Source organism: Ictidomys tridecemlineatus, chromosome 3 (assembly GCF_052094955.1).
Source record: "Ictidomys tridecemlineatus isolate mIctTri1 chromosome 3, mIctTri1.hap1, whole genome shotgun sequence".
Lineage (NCBI taxonomy): Eukaryota > Metazoa > Chordata > Mammalia > Rodentia > Sciuridae > Ictidomys > Ictidomys tridecemlineatus.
This window is the reverse complement of record NC_135479.1, coordinates 146,830,006-146,849,739: the sequence shown is the minus strand read 5'-3', so window position 1 is coordinate 146,849,739 and position 19,734 is coordinate 146,830,006. Positions and strand designations below refer to the sequence as shown.

Genomic DNA, 19,734 nt, shown 5'->3' with positions numbered 1-19,734 from the left:
TCAGTGTAGCATGTAACACTTCTTAAAAGACAAATTTCCTCTTCAGGTGCTGGTATGTGAGAGCAGGAATCAGTTACTCTTCACTGCTCTAAAAGTTAGAACTCTGACAGATTGATAAATGGTATAGAAAAGAAGTTTGAGCAAAAATAGAAGGAAATTTTATAGCAATTTTAGTGACTCAAAATCATAATTAAAATGTTTTTATCTTTGAAGATTTATACAATGGGATTAGTCAAACAGATAGAATGTCAAGAATATTGTAGGAGAAATACTTGCTTATAGGATATTGGACTACATGACCTCTAAGATTCCTTTGAGCCAGGATTCTTCAGCTCTCTTTCCTATGCAGATTGCTAAGCCAATAGATGTTTCTATTTCCATTTTTTCTTCTTTGGCTAACATTATGAAATGAGACTGGTGTGTATGCTTTTGCTTAGTTAGCAGTAACAAAATAAAATTTGGAAAGCTGCATTTTCATGGGCTCATTGCAACAATTTCCTTCTATTCAAACTCAGTCTACTTTCCTTACCATTTGCCAATTTGTCTTAGTTCTAACATCTAGAGCAATGAAGAGAAACTAACTGATTATCACTCTCATATGCCAGATTGTAAAGTGCTCAAAGATACTTAGTGCCACTTTCAGGCACAAATATTAATAAGTATTCTGAACACATTTCCAATACTTCTTGTTCCTTACTTTCTAAATCTTGAATATATTTCCTTCCTCTGCTCAACCTTCCTTAGAATAAAATTGACTACTACTTTTCAGCTTTCACTGCTCAACATTCATTCAGCAAACACTTATTGTATACCTACTCTACCAATAATTGATTAGATATTGCATATATAGTAGCTATCTTAGAAAATTCAAAATTTTGGAATTTTAATGGATAATAAAGTAAAAAGTCCAGTATAACAAAATGTATTAACATGTAATACAGGAGATGCACATCAGTTTTCACTCTCTTCATCATCATTTGTGATATAATCTTATTCATTTGTTGCAATATCTCTTTACCTATTAGATATGTCTAAAATTAAATATGAAATTACATCTCACACCACATGTGAGAGAAACTATAAAGATATTCACTATTTACTGTAAGAACAATTGCTTTTCTCATGTTTCTGTTGCATATTAAAATTTTACTGCTGAATGGCAATCCAACTAATACTGGAACAATATTTGCTTCCGTGCATGTTCACTTAGTATAATATTCATCAAAATATTAATAATTATACAATAAACATACTATTCCCCTCATTCCTCTTTAATTTTATATAATTAACAACTGCCTTTTTCCTTTTTCTGTTGTTTCAGTTAAAGGATCAAGAAAGTTAAGTCTGCCAACAGATCTTAAAGCTGATCTTGGTACGGTAGGCAAAAGCCAACAATTTTAAGTTTTGTTACATTCATTTGGCTGAACATTATACCAACCAATCCATAAATAATGCAAGTCAACTAGATGGAAGTATTTAATAGCTTTCCAAAAAGGCTTTCTTAAAAATCACCATACAGTTCTGTTGGCAGCATTCAACATTTTGTTTGTTAATAATCATTTTATAAAATTGTTTTATAAATCATTACACAATAAAATATGTAATGTTTTCTTTTCTTTTTATCATGAAAATATTTTTAAAACATTCAGTTGTCACTCATGTAGACCTCTTAAGATTGTAATAATGTAAATGAAGATAGTTTCTGGGGTTATTTTTTTCTATTTTGTATATTATATTATTTAGAATGTTATTTAACAAAAAAGAAAAAAAGGTTGGTACATATGGGAATGGAAATTTGCCTGTTTTTTATGAAAAATATAGAAAATCTGTTTCATTTTTTATTTTTTGTGCTGGTTACAGGCTTAAGCATTGTCTCACTCTGAAATAAACTATTAATTTTATTAAATAGGTCTTCATAAATTTTTCTTCTAGAAATTTTATCTGCTTGTTCTAATATGAGTTTTTGTTTGTTGAAATTTCATTTAATTACCTTATTTTCATTTCCTTTACTCTGACTAAAAGACATAGCATTAAACCCTACTAATATGGTTAAAATAACAAAAATACAGTCATTCATCTTTGCATTATTCCTCAGAGGTTAAAAAACTTTCACATTATTTTATTTTCATAACAACTCTTTAAGATTGTTATTATTAATCCAAATCTTCTTTTTTTCCAGAGAAGAAACTGAGGCTATGATTTTAGTAAATCATAAAGTTAACATTTGAACCACAGGACATTGGTTTTTAATGCATTATATTTTAAATGCAAATCAGTAACATATTATTCTCCTTAGTTCAGTATTAATATTAATTAACATTAATATTGGCCACAGAACATTGTCTCCAAACTTTATGTAGAATATTCCATCTTATTGTATCTAAATGAAATAACTATTACAACTCATATAGTTGATGTCATCTAAAATCAAATTATAAATACAGTTGACTCTCCATATATGAGTTATATATCCATGGATCATCCAACAGCAGTTCAAAAAATGTTTTAATTCTATCTGTACTGAATGTACAGATTTTCTTATCATTATTCCCTAAAGAATACAGTATACTAATAGAGTAAAAGAGATGTTTTAAAGTGTTTGGAAGAATGTACAGAGATTACATGCAAATTCACACCATTATATGGAAGGAACTTAAGCATCCAAGCACTTTGTGATCTATGGGGATCTAAGAACCAACCTGTCAAGGATATCAAGATATAACTATAATCTTAAAAGAATTTGATTAAGTAAAATAACCATAGCATTTTTAAATGCAAATCAGTAACATATCATTCTCCTTAGTTCAGTATTAATATTAATGGAATCATTATGATATTAGTATTTTACATATATAATTAATGTCAAAAGAACCAATTTTATAATTCCATTTGTTGACCTTTTTTATGTGTCAGACACTATGTCACAGGATTTTTACATATTATCTAAGATAAAGTCTATGATATTATTCCCACTTTAAAATTTGATAAATTAATGGCACAAAAATCTCAAACTTGCCTATGCTCACATAACTACTAGCAAAACTTGAATTTAAATCAAGTCCATATGATTACAGTGCTTGCAGTATTATATTTCTCTATCATTTTATGTAGCATGTACTGTAAAGATGTTAAAAGAAAGCCACTTAGAGAATGATAAACTTTTCTTTTTTATTAGATGCTCATGACAATGCAATGATCTTGACATATCATACATTTGATTCAAATGGGGTATGAATTCTCATTTTTCCACGTGTACAGATTGCAGAATCACATTGGTTATATGGCCGAGTATATACATACAGCAATACTAATGTCTATTTTATTCTACTACCCTTCCTATCCCCCCTCCCCTCCCCTCCCCTCCCATCACCTCTCTCTACCCAATCTACTCTGACACATTTCTCTCTTTTTTTTCTTCCTTCCCCCTCATATCATCATACATGTATTTTGTATAACAATGAGGGTCTCCTTCCATCTTCTGTGCAATTCCCCTTCTCCCCCCTATTCCCTCCCACCTTTCTTCCCTATTTAGTGGTAATCATCTTCTCATGCTCTTCCTCCCTACTCTATTTTGAGTCACCCCCCCCTTATATCAGAGAAGACATTCAGCATTTGTTTTTTAGAAATTGGCTAAATTCACTTAGCAACTGCTCTAATGTCATCCATTTCCCTGCAAATGCCATGATCTTATTATTTTTTTTAGTGTTGCGTAATACTCCATTGTGTAAAAATGCCACATTTTTTTATCCATTCATCTATTGAAGGGCATCTAGGTTGGTTCCACAGTCTAGCTATTGTGAATTGTGCTGCTATAAACATTGATGTGGCTGTGTCCCTGTAGTATGCTCTTTTTAGGTCTTTAAGGTATAGTCCAAGAAGGGGAATAGCTGGGTCAAATGGTGGTTCCATTCCCAGCTTTCCAAGGAATCTCCATTCTGCTTTCCAAATTGGCTGCACCAATTTGCAGTCCTACCAGCAATATACAAGTGTACATTTTTCCCAACATCCTCGCCAGCACTTGGTATTGTTTGACTTCATAATGGCTGCCATTCTTACTGGAGTGAGATGGTATCTTAGAGTAGTTTTAATTTGCATTTCTCTGATTGCTAGAGATGGTGAACATTTTTTAGTGTATTTATTGATTGAATGTATATCCTCCTCTGAGAAGTGTCTGTTCAGGTCTTTGGCCCATTTGTTGATTGGGTTATTTGTTTTTTGTTGTTGTTGTTTAACTTTTTGAGTTCTTTGTATACTCTAGAGCTCTATCTGAAGTGTGAGGAGTAAAAATTTGTTCCCAGGATGTAGGCTCACTATTTACCTCACATATTATTTCTCTTGCTGAGAAAAAAACTTTTTAGTTTGAATACGTCCCATTTGTTGATTCTTGATTCTTGTGCTATAGGTGTCCTATTAAGGAATTTGGAGCCCGACCCCACAAGATGGAGATTAGGGCCAACTTTTTCTTCTATCAGACACAGAGTCTCTGATTTGATATCAAGCTCCTTGATCCATTTTGAGTTAACTTTTGTGCATGGTGAAAAAAAGGGATTCAGTTTCATTTTGTTGCATACGGATTTCCAGTTCTCCCAGCACCATTTGTTAAAGATGCTATCCTTTCTCCATTGCATGCTTTTAGCACCTTTGTCTAATATAAGGTAGTTGTAATTTTGTGGATTAGTCTCTGTACCATTGGTCTACCCGCCTGTTTTGGTACCAGTACCATGCTGATTTTGTTACTATTGCTCTGTAGTATAGTTTAAAATCTGGTATGGCTATACCACCTGTTTTACTCTTGCTGCTTAGAATTGCTTTAGCTATTCTGGGTCTCTTATTTTTCCAGATGAATTTCATGATTGCTTTTTCTATTTCTGTGAGGAATACCATTGGGATTTTGATTGGCATTGCATTAAACCTACAGAGTACTTTTGGTAATATCGCCATTTTAATGATATTAATTCTACCTATTCATGAACAAGGTATATCTTTCCATCTTCTAAGGCCTTCTTCTATCTCTCTCTTTAGGGTTCTCTTTAGTTTTCATTGTATAGATCTTTCACCTCTATGTTAGGTTGATTTCCAAGGTTTTTCTTTTGAGGATATTGTGAATGGGGTAGTTGTCCTCATTTCCATTTCAGAGTATTTGTCACTGATATACAGAAATGCCTTTGATTTATGCATGTTAATTTTATATCCTGCCACCTTGCTGAATTCATTTATTAGTTCTAGAAGTTTTTTGGTAGAACCTTTTGGGTCTGCTAGCTATAGGATCATGTCATCCGCAAATAGACCCAATTTAAGTTTTTCTTTTCCTATCTTTATGCCTTGAATTTTTTTCGTCTAATTGCTCTGGCCAGTGTTTCGAGAACTATGTTGAATAGAAGTGGTGAGAGAGGGCATACCTGCCTTGTTCCAGATTTTAGAGGGAATGCCTTCAATTTTTCTCCGTTTAGAATGATGCTAGCCTGGGGCTTAGCATAAATAGCCTTTACAATGTTGAGATACGTTCCTGTTATTCCTCGTTTTTCTAGTGTTTTGAACATAAAGGGATGCTGTATTTTGTCAAATGCTTTTTCTGCATCTATCGAGATGATCATATGGTTCTTATATTTAAGTCTATTGATGTGATGAATTACATTTATTGATTTCTATATATTGAACCAGCCTTGCATCCCAGGGATGAATCCTACTTGATCATGGTACATGATCTTTTTGATTGTTTTTGTATCCAATTTGCCAGAATTTTATTGAGGATTTTTGCATCTATATTCATTAGATATTGGTCTGTAGTTTTCTTTATTTGAAGTGTCTTTGTCTGATTTAGGAATCAGGGTGATGTTGGCCTCGTAGAGTGAATTTAGAAGTACTCCCTCTTTTTCTATTTCCTGAAATAGCTTGAAAAGTATTGGTATTAGTTCTTTTTAAAGGTTTTGTAAAACTCTGCTGTGTACCCATCCAGTCCTGGGCTTTTCTTGGTTGGTAGTCTTTTGATGGCTTCTTCTGTTTTCTCCATTGATATCAGTCTATATATCCTCCTGACTCAATCTGGGCAGATCATATGACTTAAGAAATTTATCAATGCCTTCACTATCTTCTATTTTATTGGAGTATAAGGTTTCAAAATAATTTCTAATTATCTTCTGTATTTCTGAAGTGTCTTTTGTGATATTGCCTTTTTCATCCTGTATGCTAGTAATTTGAGTTTTCTCTCTTTGTTAGCATGGCTAAGGGTCTATCGATCTTATTTATTTTTTCAAAGAACCAACTTTTAGTTTTGTCAATTTTTTTAATTGTTTCTTTTATTTCCATTTCATTGATTTCAGCTCTGATTTTAATTATTTCTTGCCTTCTACTGCATTTGCTGTTGTTTTGCTCTTCTTTTTCTAGGGCTTTGAGATGAAGTGTGAGATCATTTATTTGTTGTTTTTTTCTTTTTTTGAGGAATGAACTCCAAGCAATGAATTTTCCTCTTAGTACTGCTTTCATGGTGTCCTATAGATTCTGATATGTTGTGTCTGTGTTTTCATTTACCTCTAAGAATTTTTTAATTTCCTCCTTGATGTCTTCTGTAATCCATTGTTCATTCAGTAACATATTGTTCATTCTCCAAGTGATGTAGGAGTTTTTCTTCCTTCTTTTATAGTTTATTTCCAATTTCATTTCATTATAATTGGATAAGATGCATGATATTGTCTCTACTCCTTTATAATTGCTAAGAGTTGCCCTATGGTATAATATATGATCTACTTTTGAGAAGAATCCATGTGCTGCTGAGAAAAAAGTATATCCTCTTGATGAGGTTGATATATTCTATATATGTCAGTTAAGTCTAGGTTATTAATTGTGTTATTGAGTTTTATAGTTTCCTTTTTTTTTACCATATGATTTATTTTTATTTTTTTAGTCATACATGACAGCATATAGTTTCTTTATTCAACTTTTGCTTGGAAGATCTGTCCAGTGATGAGAGAGGTGTGTTAAAGTCACCCATAATTATTGTGTTGTGGTCTATTTGTCTCTTGAACTTGAGGAGAGTTTGTTTTATGAACATAGCAGCACCATTGTTTGGGAGACATATATTGATGATTGTTATGTCTTATTGGTGAATGGTTCCCTTTAACAGTATATAGTGTCCTTCTTTATCCCTTTTGATTAACTTAGGCTTGAAGTCAATTTTATTTGATATGAGTATGGCCATACCACCCTGCTTGAGTGGTATGATACATGTGAGTGGTATGATTTTTCCCAACCTTTCACCTTCAGCCTGTGTATGTCTGTTCCTATCAGATGAGTCCTCCTGTAGGCAGCATATTTTTGGATCTGTTTTTTTTTTAAAATCCAGGTTACTAGCCTATGTCACTTAATTGGTGAGTTTAAGCCATTAACATTTAGGGTTACTGTTGATATATAGTTTGTACTTTCAGTCTTGTTTGTTTATTTTTTTTTTAATTTGGTTTGTTTTTCCTCTTTGATTAGTTTTTTCCCTTTACTGAGCTACTTCCCACTGTTGATTTGGTTGTTGTTGTTTTTTTTCCTCTTCGTGTAGTGTTTTGCCCAAAATGCTTTGCAGTGGTGGTTTTCTGGCTGCGAATTCTTTTAACGTTTATCATGGAAAGCTTTTATTTCGTTGTCAAACCTGAAGCTTAATTTTGCTGGATACAATATTCTTGGTTGGCACCCATTATCTATCAGCATTTGAAATATGTTGTTCCAGGATCTTCTCGCTTTTAGCATCTGTGATGACAAATCAGCCGTTAACCTAATTGGTTTACCCCTAAATGTAATCTGCCTCATTTCTCTTGTAGCTTTTAATATTCTCTGCTTGTTCTGTATGTTGGATATCTTCATAATAATTTGTCTTGATGTGGGTCTCTTGTGGTTTTGTACATTCAGCGTCCTGTAGGCTTCTAGGTTTGGGACATCCATTTCATTTTTCATGTCTGGAAAGTTTTCTAAAATTATTTTATTTAACAGTTGCTCTTTTCTTTGGTTTGGATCTCTATACCTTCCTCTATACCAATGACTCTTAAATTTGTTTTTTTTATGATATCCCATATCTCTTGGATATTTTATTCATGGTTTCTTACCAGTCTTTTTGAGTTGACTAGACTCTTTTCGAGATGATATATTTTGTCTTCGTTGTCTGAAGTTCTGACTTCTACTTGGTCTACTCTACTGGTGATACTCTCATTTGAGTTTTTAATTTGGTTTATAGTTTCCTTCATTTCCAGGATTTCTGTTTGATTTTTTTAATGACCTCTATCTCACTGTAGAGTTGTTCTTTTGCTTCTTGGATTTGTTTATGTAATTCATTGTCGAAGTTATCTTCCATTCTTTGCATTTGCTGTCCAATATCCTCTTTAAGACTCCTTACCAACTGAATCATGTATGTTTTGAAATCTTTATCTGACCATCTCTCTGCTATGTTCAGCATCTCCTGTAAATTTAAGCTGTCCTGCATTGTTTTTGTTCCTTTTCTTCCTTTTTTCATGATGCTTATGTTTCTTTCCAGCTCTGTGTGACTGTTGTGTTACTATTTTCTCCCATACATTTGTTTTGGTTTTGTATAGCTCCGAGATCTCTCCTTTGTGATGGGAGACAATGTCTAGAGATGTTGGGTTTAATTGTAATTTAAAGTAGATTCATTAGTTTCATAAAAGGCATACAGATTCTGATGGTGTACAGAGAACTGAGGTCTGGTCTTAGGACTTTATGTTTAGGTCGAAAGATGTGATGGTATGGGGGTTAGTATATTGTAGCTACTTTGGATGATACTAATGAAAGGGGATATTAACAGGAGAATAGACAGGAGAATTTGGGAATAGACAGGAGAATTTGGGGGTAGCTAAGTACTTAGGAGCACTATAGACAGCCTCAAAACATTCACCTATTTGCATTTAGTAAATTACATGTAATAGAAGTAGTAATGCTTGTGAGGAAAGGTAGGGGAAAGGAAAGGAAGAAATCAAGAAATAGAAAGAGAAAAAAAATGCACTCTATTTTCTTCTCTTACAGTAGGTGGATCTGTGCTTTCAGGGCTAAGTCTCTCCCCTCAGAATGTAGGAAGCAATCCGTGTGAGGCGTCTCTCTGTCCCCAGCCGGGTGTCTCTCTAATCCCGGTTGCTTAGGGTTGCTCCTGGACTCTAGCCCCCTTTCTTCTCCTGCCCGCCAGACCCCACTTCTAGGGCCCTTCTCCCCAGTTCTAGCTACACTCTGGGCATGCAGTTTCCTGGATGCCCTGCTCTCTTGAACGATTAGGCACTCTCTTTGTTATTCACCCAGTCCTCATGGCTGTGGAGTGCGGAAGTTGGAAACCGGCAACCTATTCTGTCTGATTCCCTCTGATAGCCATGCACCCCGAGAGCTGGAGAGAAAGATTTTGGTTTTCACTGCTGGTGGGAGGGTTAGTTGGAAATCAGGTGCCTTTTCAGTTTCCCTCAGCTCTGATATTCACACCCAAGGACAGCTGGGGAGAGATTCTTTGAGTTATCCCAGCTGTATGGACGGGGAGGGGCTGAGGGTCACACACCTGTTCTGTAGCCAAATTCGCTGCAGTGCAATCTGATATTTCAAACCCTGGTGGCGTCTGTTCTACAATATGGTGGCCACTGGTTTCTGCCCCGGGTGTCCGGTGAGGAGGGTGGATCTGGGCCGTTTCTCTCCTACATCCCAACTTCAGATCTCGATCTGATGCCCTGTTGAGGAACAGTTGGCAGATCTTCACAGGATCCGAAGTTCCATTTCTTTATGCTGGCTGGCAGGTCTCCACAGCGCTCAATCACCGCCAGCTGCGGCGGGTTGCTGTTCAGTTAGCCAGTACCTCCACGCATGGGGTGGCTCAGGTTTACTGGCATCTGAGCCATGTCCCTTCACCTCAGATGCTCAAACTCTTGCCTTAGGTTTCATTGTAGACCAACTTCGCTGATTATTCCTAATAAGACAGCATCTGGTCATTTTGAATTCACTCACTACTGGCACATGGTACTCCCTTCCTACCCGCTGCCATCTTCCTTCAATCTCCAATAAACTTTTCTTTAGAAAAAAATATGCATTCATTATAGTTATTCATTTAATTTCCACAAATTATAATTTCTTATCTAGAATACTAAAAAAGAAAAAAAGGAACAATACTGCTAGCCCACTCTTATACTTATCAGACACAGAAGAGGGCTTGTAATTCTAGTTGTGTTAGTCAAGCAGACATGCTGTTATTTATAAACATTTCCAGTGTAACTGTCTATTTCTCAAAGTCTCCAAATCTCTCCCTTATCACTATAATGAAGGGATTTTTTTTCACTTGAAAGCACTCACAATAAGTTTTATTGCATTTCTAAGAATGTTGTCATTGTTTTATTTTTACTGTAATTTTTTATTTTTTATAAATATTTTTCAAGTTGTAGATGGACACAATAACTTTATTTTACTTATTTATTTTCATGTGGTGCTGAGAATAGAACCCAGGATCTCACACATGCAAGGCAAGCGCTCTACCACTGAGCCAAAACCCCAGCCCTAATTTTTTATTTTTATCTGATATACAAAGCATAAAAGTTGTACAGGTTAATCATGTGCCATATAATGTTCAATAACATATATGCATTATATTAATGTTTAAGTCAAGCTAAACATATTTATCTCCTCAAACATTCATCATTTCTTTGTGGTAAAATTCTCAAATCCTTTCTTCTAGCTTTTCCAAATATACGGTATTTACTTGTTGTCTCAAGTCACTATACTGTGCAAAATAGCACCCTAGAGCTTCTTGTTCTTACCTTCCCAATCCTTCCCAATCCTTCCCCTGACTCCCAATGTTTCAATTTTAAAACTCTTTTTTTCACAGATTTATGGGAAAAAAATATCAGAAGGCTTATGAAAAAAAAAAAATAAGTCTGTGTATGTGAACTTTTCCTGTGTAAAACCTTGGCATACAATATACCATAGGTTACTTGTAACATTCTTTAGTAAGATGATTTTCTAATAGTCTGTAACTCACTAGAGAAGAAGGAAGACATTTAGGAAGGCATTTCAATGGGCCAGATAAGGACCTTAATTAGGATAACAACAATGAAAATGAAAAGGAGGCGAGAAGGATTTATTATAGAATACTTTACAGATAATAGGATTGGGAGCACTTGGAGGAAAGGAACTGATGAGACTTAAGAAGGAAGTAAGAAGAATCAAGGATGGCTACAGAGTGTTGAGAATAACTCATGGAGAATAAGGAAATAAAAATGAGTTTGAGTTGCTAGATGGACATCCATTTTAAATAATCAGTGAGCAATTAGAAATGTCAAGCCTAAAATAATATATAATTCATGTATATGAAAATATTATCACTAAGCTTATGAGCTGCTCCCTGAAGACAAAATGACATTTGAACAGCTTTGAAAGTTATATTTAACTGCTTTATTGCAATAAATCTGAACTGGAATAACTGTATAAAACTAACAATATAATAATAGTAATAATAGTAAAAACAACATATGTCAGATAACATACATATTTAGCATTTTATGAAGAAATTTTCAGATTCATAGGAAATTATAATTAGCATTTTTACATGTAATGAAAAACTATCTTATGTGCTCAGTTTTAATAAAAATATAAATGTTTCTCATTTATAATAGAATTTTTAATTTTAAAAGAATTTAAATTAAGAGAATTCATTAATTAAAAGAATTAAAAGAATTCATTCCCTGAATACATATAACTTAGCCTATAACATTATTAATATGGTCAGTTATATACAAAATAGGAGACTATAAATGAAATTAATCAACAGTGCACAGGGATGTAATTTCTCTATGTAGCCTTGCCAATACTTGTTATTCTGGTTTTTAGAGGATAGTAGCCATCCTAATGGGTTCAGTGTGATTTCTTATAGTTTTGGTTTGCATTTCCTTGATAATTAATGATGTTGAACATCCTTTCATATTCTTCTTGGTCATTTGCATGTCTTCTTTGAAAAATATTTTCTCAAATTCTTTGCCCATTTTTAAGTTAGGTTGTCTTTTTGCTGTTGAGTTTTATGAGTTCTCTATATATTCTAGATATGCACCCTTTATCAGGTAAGTGATTAATGAATAATTTCTCCCATTATATGGGATGTACTTTTATCACTAATAGCATATTCTGATGCATGAATTTTCTAAATGTTCATGAAATCCATTTGTCTCTCTTTTTTTTTTAACTTCTTGCCTATGCCTTTTGATATCATATGCAAGAAATCATCACCAAATCCAGTATAATACATTTTGAGTTAATTTAAAAATTGAGGGTACAACTTCTTTCTTTTGAATGAGGATATCTAGTTTTAACAAGCACTATGTAATGGAAAAAAAAATGTCTTTATTCAATGATCTTAACAATCTTGTCAAAATTCATTTGACCATAAATGTAAAGGTTTATTTCTGAGAGTTCGGTCATATTTCATTGAACTATATTTCAAACTTTATGCCAGCATCATTGTCACTCCCTGCTACAAGGGTACGTGGGAGATAGGCAGGATCAGCCTGTCGTCTCCGAGGCACCAGCTGTTGGAACCACCCTCAGAGGTAGACAGAGGTAGTGAAGCGCACTAGACCAGCTAGTGTCTCTGGGGCTGAGCGAGAGGGTTAAGTATCGAAACCTGGCCTGCCACCCAACCTGGCCCAGAATCACACCGAGTCAGGAGATGAGTCAACCGTGAAGGTGCAATAATCTCAACTTTATTCTGTCAGGGACAAGGTTATATAGTGATAGGAGGGAGTAAGAAGAGACAGTAGCAAGAACCAATAAGGAGCAGTTACATCACTATCACTAAGGGGCCTAGGTAGATTTCAGATTAAACCATTAGGTGAGACTAAGGTCAAAAGCCCAGGAATGCCAATCCAGCTAACCCATGAGGCCGCCTCAGCCAAGACCCAATAATGGCTGCGGTCCCAAGGGAGATAAAAGGTCCCAACACATCATGTGTTTTGCTTATTGTAGATCTGTAGTAAGTTTTGAAGTCATAAAGTGTGAAACTTCTAGATTTCTTTTCAAGATTTATTTGGCTACTATTCTTAGTCTCATAAATTCCATGTGAATTTTAGGATAAATTTTTCTCTTAGAAAAAAATCACTTAGATGTTTTCCATAGAGATTTCATTGAATCTTTTCATCACATTGGGTGATTCTTAACATTATTATTAAGTCCTCTAACCCAGTGACACAGAATGTGTTCTCATTTATTTATATCTTCTCTGATTTCTTTTGATGATGTTTTGTAGAATTCATTCTACAAGTGTTGTACCTTCTTGGGTTAATCAGTTTGTTGGAGTACCCATTTTCTTTGTACTCTCATAAGAATTTTTAAATTTCTGTAGAATATGTAGTAATGTCTCCATTTTAATTTCTTATTTTACTAATTTGAGGTTTTTTCTTAGTCTATCTAACCAAATGTTCATCCATTTTATCAGTCTTTCCAAAGACTCAAATTTCATTTTGATTGATTTTTATTTTTATATTCTCTATTTTATTCATCTATGCTTTAATGTTTATTGTTTCCTTCCTTCTGGTAGCTTTGGGCTTAGCTTTTTCTTTTTCTAGTTAAGTTGAAATGTAGGGTTATTCATTTGAGATCTTTCTTTTGTAATAGAAAGACCACAGCCTTGCTGTTACTGTATTTTGATATGTTTCTGTTTTCATCTATCTCTAAATAATTTCATATCTGATTTCTTCTTTTGATCCATTAGTTGTTTAAGAATGCTTTAATTTCTATCAATTTTTTAATTTTCCAGTTTTACTTCTGTTATTGATTTCTGATTATTCATCCCATTGATCAGAGAAGATACTTTGTATGATATCTATCTTTAAATATAGTGAGACTTAATTTAGGACTTATTATATGATTTATCACTGAAAATGCCCCTGTGTACTTGAGAAGAATATGTATACTATTGTTGGTAGATAGAGTGTTATGTAATTCTGTTAGATCTAGTTGGTTTATTGTATTGTTCAAGCCTTCTATTTTCTTTCTTACTCTAATTTTTGATCCATTATTGTGAGCAGGGTATTGAAGTCTCCAACTTATTTTAGAACTATTTTCCTCTTCAATTTCACCAGTTTTTGTTTCACAAATTTTGATGGTCTCTCATAAAATATTTACACTGAACTTCCTTCTATTATTGTTATATCTACTTGTTCAGTTGAGCCTTTCTATAATATGTGATGTCCATTCTCTCATAATCTTTTTTAGCTTCAGTTTTATTTGTCTGATATTAATATAGGTACCCTTGTGCGCGCGCGCTCGTGCTCTCTCTCTCTCTCTCTCTCTCTCTCTCTCTCTCTCTCTCTCTCTCTCTCTCTCTCTCTCTTCTCTCCTCTCTCTTTCTGTCTCTCTCTGTCTCTCTCATCAGGGATTGAACCCAGGGGCTGCTCAATCACTGAGCCAAAGCCACAGCCCTTTCTTTATATATTTTTTTTAAATTCTGAAACAGAGTCTCACTGGCTTTAAACTTGCAATTCTACTCCTTCTGCCTCCAAGCTTCTGGGATTACGATGTGAGCCACCACCTATCCTTGCTCTCCTTTGGATACTCTGCTTAGAATATTTCTTACCATCTTTTCACTTTCAGTCTATTTGTGTCTTCGTATCTAGAGTAAATCTCTTATAGGCAAAATATAATTGAATGATGCATTTTTAGTTTTCCAGCCAATCTCTGTCATTTGACTTGAGAATTTAATCCACTTACATTTAAAGTTATTATTGGTGAGGAGGGACTTCTGCTATTTTGCTACTGTAGCTGTCCTGTATTATTTGCCCTGTAGTTTTTTTTGTACCCAATTCTTTTCATTAATGTCTTTTCTGCTTAGATGTTGGTGTTTTTGTTGTTGGTTGTTTGTTTTGTTTTGTTATAGTGAAATGTTTAAATTCCTTTCCCATTTTCCTTGTATACATTATATAGCCATTTTCTTTAGGATTACTGTGCAGATTTACTTTTAATATCCTAAAATTATAACATTCTACTTTGAATTGATACCTGTTTAGCTTAAACAAAATGTGTGAAAAATCTTCTGCATTACAGCTTTTTTCTCAGCTCTTTCAGTTCTTGATGTTCCAAAATTACATATTTATATCATGTGTACCCCAAAACCTGAACTAATAATTTTTTTAAATGCATTTGTTGTTAAATTAAATACCAAACAAAAATAGACCTGGAAATTATTTTTGCAATAACACTGTCTTTTATATCTGCCTATGAACTTCCTTTAGTTAGATCTTTATTTCCTTATGTGGCATTGAATTTCTATGCGTTGTCCTTTTATTTTACCCTACATCACTCCCTAGCATATTTCTTATAAAGCAGGTCTAATGGTAATGATATTCCGTAGGTTTTATGTACCTGGTGATATTGTAATTTCTCCCCCACTTTTGAAAGACAGTTTTGCTAAATATAGGATTCTTGGTTTGTGTTTCTATTTTCTTTTAGTACTTGAATATATTGGATTCTGCCATCCATCCTCCAAATCTTCTGAGGAAAAATGTGCTGATAATCCTATTAAGGATCCCACTATGTGACAAGTCACTTCTCTCTTAATGCTTTCATATCTTTTTGTCTCTGACTTTTGAAATTTTATTATGTGGAGAAATATGAGTCTCCTTGAGTTTACCTTCCTTGGAGTTAATTGAACTTCTCGAATGTTTATATTTGTCAAATGTCTTTCATCAAATTTTGGAGGTTTTCACCCATTATTTATTTTATATATATATATATATATGACAGCAGAATGCATTACAATTCTTATTACACACATAGGGCACAATTTTTCATATCTCCTTGTAGTATACATAGTATATTCACACCAATTCATGTCTTCATACCTGTAGTTTGAATAATTATTATCATTATTTCTTTAAATATTCTCTCTTCCCTTTTTGTCTCTCCTTATGGGACCTACCTAATGACAATGTTGTCCCACTTGATTATGACCCCATAGTTCACTTAGGCTCTATTGAGATTTTCTGAGTCTTTTTTTCTTTTTGTTTTCAATTTTTTATTAATATAGAAAAACATAAAACCTATACATAGCAATGGGGTTCCATTTACTGTTTCAATACATGTATACATTTCATAATGTTTAAATAAGGTTAAACATATTAATATTCTCAAATATATATCATTTCTTTATGGCAAATCTTTCAAAATCCTTTATTGTAGCTTTTTCAAGTGTGCAATATATTATTGCTATTGGTAGCCACCTTACAATACAACAAAACTTATTTCTCCTAACTATACTTACTTAGTTATAAATAATAACTACAAATTTCTCCCATTACCCATCCTCTTTATCATGTCTCCCCATCCTCTACCAACCAGTATTATATTCTTGATTTCTATGGGAGCATTTCTTAGATTTACATATGCCTGAGATCATATGGTACTTTTCTTTGTGTGCCTGGCTTACTTTATATGACATAATCTTCCATTCATATTGAATCAATGACAGAATCGCAGTCTTTTATTGCTGAATAGTATTCCATTTTGTGTATATACCACATTTTTTATTCATTCATTAATTTATGAATATTCAAGTTGTTGGGTAGTGCACTAGAGAACCTGCTACAATGAACATGTGTATGTATCTTCCACATTCTGATTTCATTTCTTTTAGATATATACCCATTAGAAGAATTGCCAGATCTTATTCTAGTTCTGCTTTCAAATTTTTGAGGAACCTTCACATTTTGTTTTCCATAATGGCTATGAGAATTTACATTCCCAACAATAGTGGCAAGAATTTCGTTTTCTCCACATTTTCATCTACATTTGTTGTTTTTAGTATTTTTGATAATAGCCATTTTTACTTGGGTGGGCTAGTATCTCACTGTGATATTTATTTGCATTTCCCTGGTTATTAGCAATGTTGATGAATTTTTCAGAGATCTTCTGACCGTTTGCATGTCTAAATATCTATTGAGATCTATAAACCATTTTTAATCAGGTTGTTCATTTTAGTTTTGTTTTGCTTTTGTTCCTTGTACATTATGGATATTTTGGGGGGAAAATTAAATTGTTTTTTACTTGTTGATAGACATTTATTTATTTATTTATTTATATGTAGTACTGAGAATCAAACCCAGTGCCTCACACATACCAGGCAAGTGGACTACCACTGAGCCCCAGCCCCAGCCCCTGAAAATATATTTTTATAAGATTATTTCTCTCTTCCTTTCTCTTAAGAGAGAAAACATTTGACCCTTGACTATTTGAGTCTGACTTATTTTACTTATCAACAAATGACATAATTTCATTATTATTTGTCTGAGTAAACCTCCTGTGTGTGTGTGTGTGTGTGTGTGTGTGTGTATGTAGTCACATTTTATTTATCTGTTTGTCTATTGATAGACACTAGGCTGGTTTCATATCTTGGCTATTGAGAATTATGCTGCTATAAATATTAGATGGAAAGCAATAGAGTAGAGGAAGAGGATTAATAGGAAAGATGGAGAGGAGGATATGGGGAAGTACTGGGGAATGAAATTTACCAAATTATGCTGTGTCTATGTGTGAATAAACCACGATGTATATAATATGTGCATCTTACATATAATACATATATAATTAAAACAAAAAATATAATAATAAAAGAAGAGAGGTCTCTCTCTAGGCTCTCTCTTCTCTGTTCAGGATTACTCTACCATAGCCTCTGTTGGCCTGGGACCTCTAGGGGCTAGGATATGTCTAAAGAAGATGCTGGATACCTCAGAAGCCAAGAAATGCTATAGGTTGAATCTGTGGCTTTGCATATGCTCATCAAGTGCTCTACCAATGAGCAACAGCCCCCAGAGTTCTTATTTTATTTGAGAAAGGATCTTGCTAAATTGCCAGGCTGGTCTACAACTTCTGATACTCCTGTCTCTCTGATCCTTCTGTCTGATCCTCCTGGGTAGGTGGAATTCCGAGAGTCAATTCTGAGGAAACTGATGGGTTTATTATCATTGACACAGAATATGATGTTAGAGAATATATCAGAGTCATACTCTTTGTAAAGCTATAATTCCAAAGGTCTTCACACATCCAACACAAAATAAAATGAATATATCCGTGAAACTGTCAACATTCTGGTACATGGCCATTTTCTCTCAAGGAGAAAGAATGCCTTGACCCTGCTTGGCAGAATTTGTTTAAGAATGTTCAGATATATCTTCTCACTGGCACTCTTTCCTTTCTAAGAAGCACTGGAGGTTGAAATTAACACTTGGACTACACTGAGGCTATGTATTGAAACTAAGGTATACTGATAACATAGGATTACTCACAAAAATGACTCCCTCATAAAAGAAGAAAAGGAATCCATCTCAGCAGATATGCAAGTATAAGACCTCTGAACATAAGAAGGAACAGGCAAAAAATAGTATCATCTCAAAATTTACAACCTCCAACAGAGGAATCCACATATATTGACAGGGATGAAATTCGAGAGGAAGATTATAAAAAACTGATCATTAAAATGATTAATGAGCTAAAAAGATCTAAATAATGAAATAAAGGAGCAAATAAAGGAAGTAAAAGACCATTTCAGTAGAGAGAGATTCTAAAAAGAAACAAATCTGAAATCCTAAAAATGAAAAACACAGTAAATCAAATAAAAACCCAGTTGAAAGCATCACTAACAGAACAGAACATCATACCTCAAAGATAGGGTATATTAACAAACAAGATTAAAAAATAACCTTTCAAAGACACATCATAATCAAAATGCCCAACATAGAAAATAAAGATAGAATATTAAAACCCACAAGAAAAAATGTCAGACAGCATTTAGACATAAACCAATAATACTTCTGACTTTTCAAAATCAGACTTCAAACTCCAGATGGGCTAGAAAGGAGACAATCCAAGCTCTGAAAGAAATCAAATGCCAACTACGATTGCTATGCACAGTAAAGCCATCATTCAAAAATCAAAGGAGAAACAGAACCTCTTCTCAATAAAACTAAACTGAGAGAATTCGTGACCACTAGGCCAACACTGTAAAATACTACACACAGAAGAACTCAAAAACAAACCTCACGAGTCCTGAATGGGTGAAGATCACAAGAAGGGCAGTTAAATAAATGAAAATTCAGAACAAATTAAATATGTAAAACAAATCAAAATTTCAAGAAATAATAAACCTCTCTCCATAATAACTCTGAATATAAATGGTCTCAAATCTCTAATTAAAAGACATTGATTGTCAGAGTGGGTTAACAAATAAGACCCAATTACATGCTATTTGAAAGAGGCTCATCTCATAGGCAAAGACATCCTCAGACTGAAAAGAAAAGCATGGGGAAAAAATGTTCCATATGAATGGAATCTGCAAACAAGCAATAGTAGATAGTCTAATACCTAACTAAGTAGATTTCAAACAAAAAGTAAACAAGAAAGTCACTATTTACTGGAAAGGAAATAGTCCAAGAAGATATAACAATAGTAAATATTATACTCCTAATATTGGTGCACCCAATTACATAGAAAAAAAAACATTTATTGACATCAAGACTCAGAACCCAGTACAATAATACTAGATGATTTCAAAATATCCTACTCACCAACAGATAAGTCATCAAATCAGTACTTCTGACCTTAATACTATGAATTGAATGAATGACATCTATAGACTGTTTCATCCACCTACATCTGTATTTACTTTTTCCTCAGCAGTATTCATGGAACCTTCTCAATAGATAATTTTTTAGATCACAAAGGGGATCTTACTATTTCAGTCAC

At 33.6% G+C, this 19,734-nt stretch overlaps 1 protein-coding gene across 14 annotated transcripts in view; it reads left to right on the top strand.

Annotated features, from left to right (window-relative positions):
* Stxbp5l (syntaxin binding protein 5L) overlaps nucleotides 1-19,734 on the top strand; it is a 326,815-nt gene that overhangs the window by 268,955 nt on the left and 38,126 nt on the right. For 9 of the 14 annotated variants that reach the window (XR_013436856.1, XR_013436855.1, XM_078044143.1 and 6 more), the window contains one exon: nucleotides 1,322-1,372. The exons of the other annotated variants lie outside the window; for them this stretch is intronic. Coding sequence is in view for 7 of the 9 variants with exons in the window: in XM_078044143.1 (XP_077900269.1) it covers nucleotides 1,322-1,372 (51 nt within the window). In the remaining 2 variants the exon portion in view is untranslated. The remainder of the gene's footprint in view (nucleotides 1-1,321; nucleotides 1,373-19,734) is intronic. 14 annotated transcript variants of the gene reach the window in all.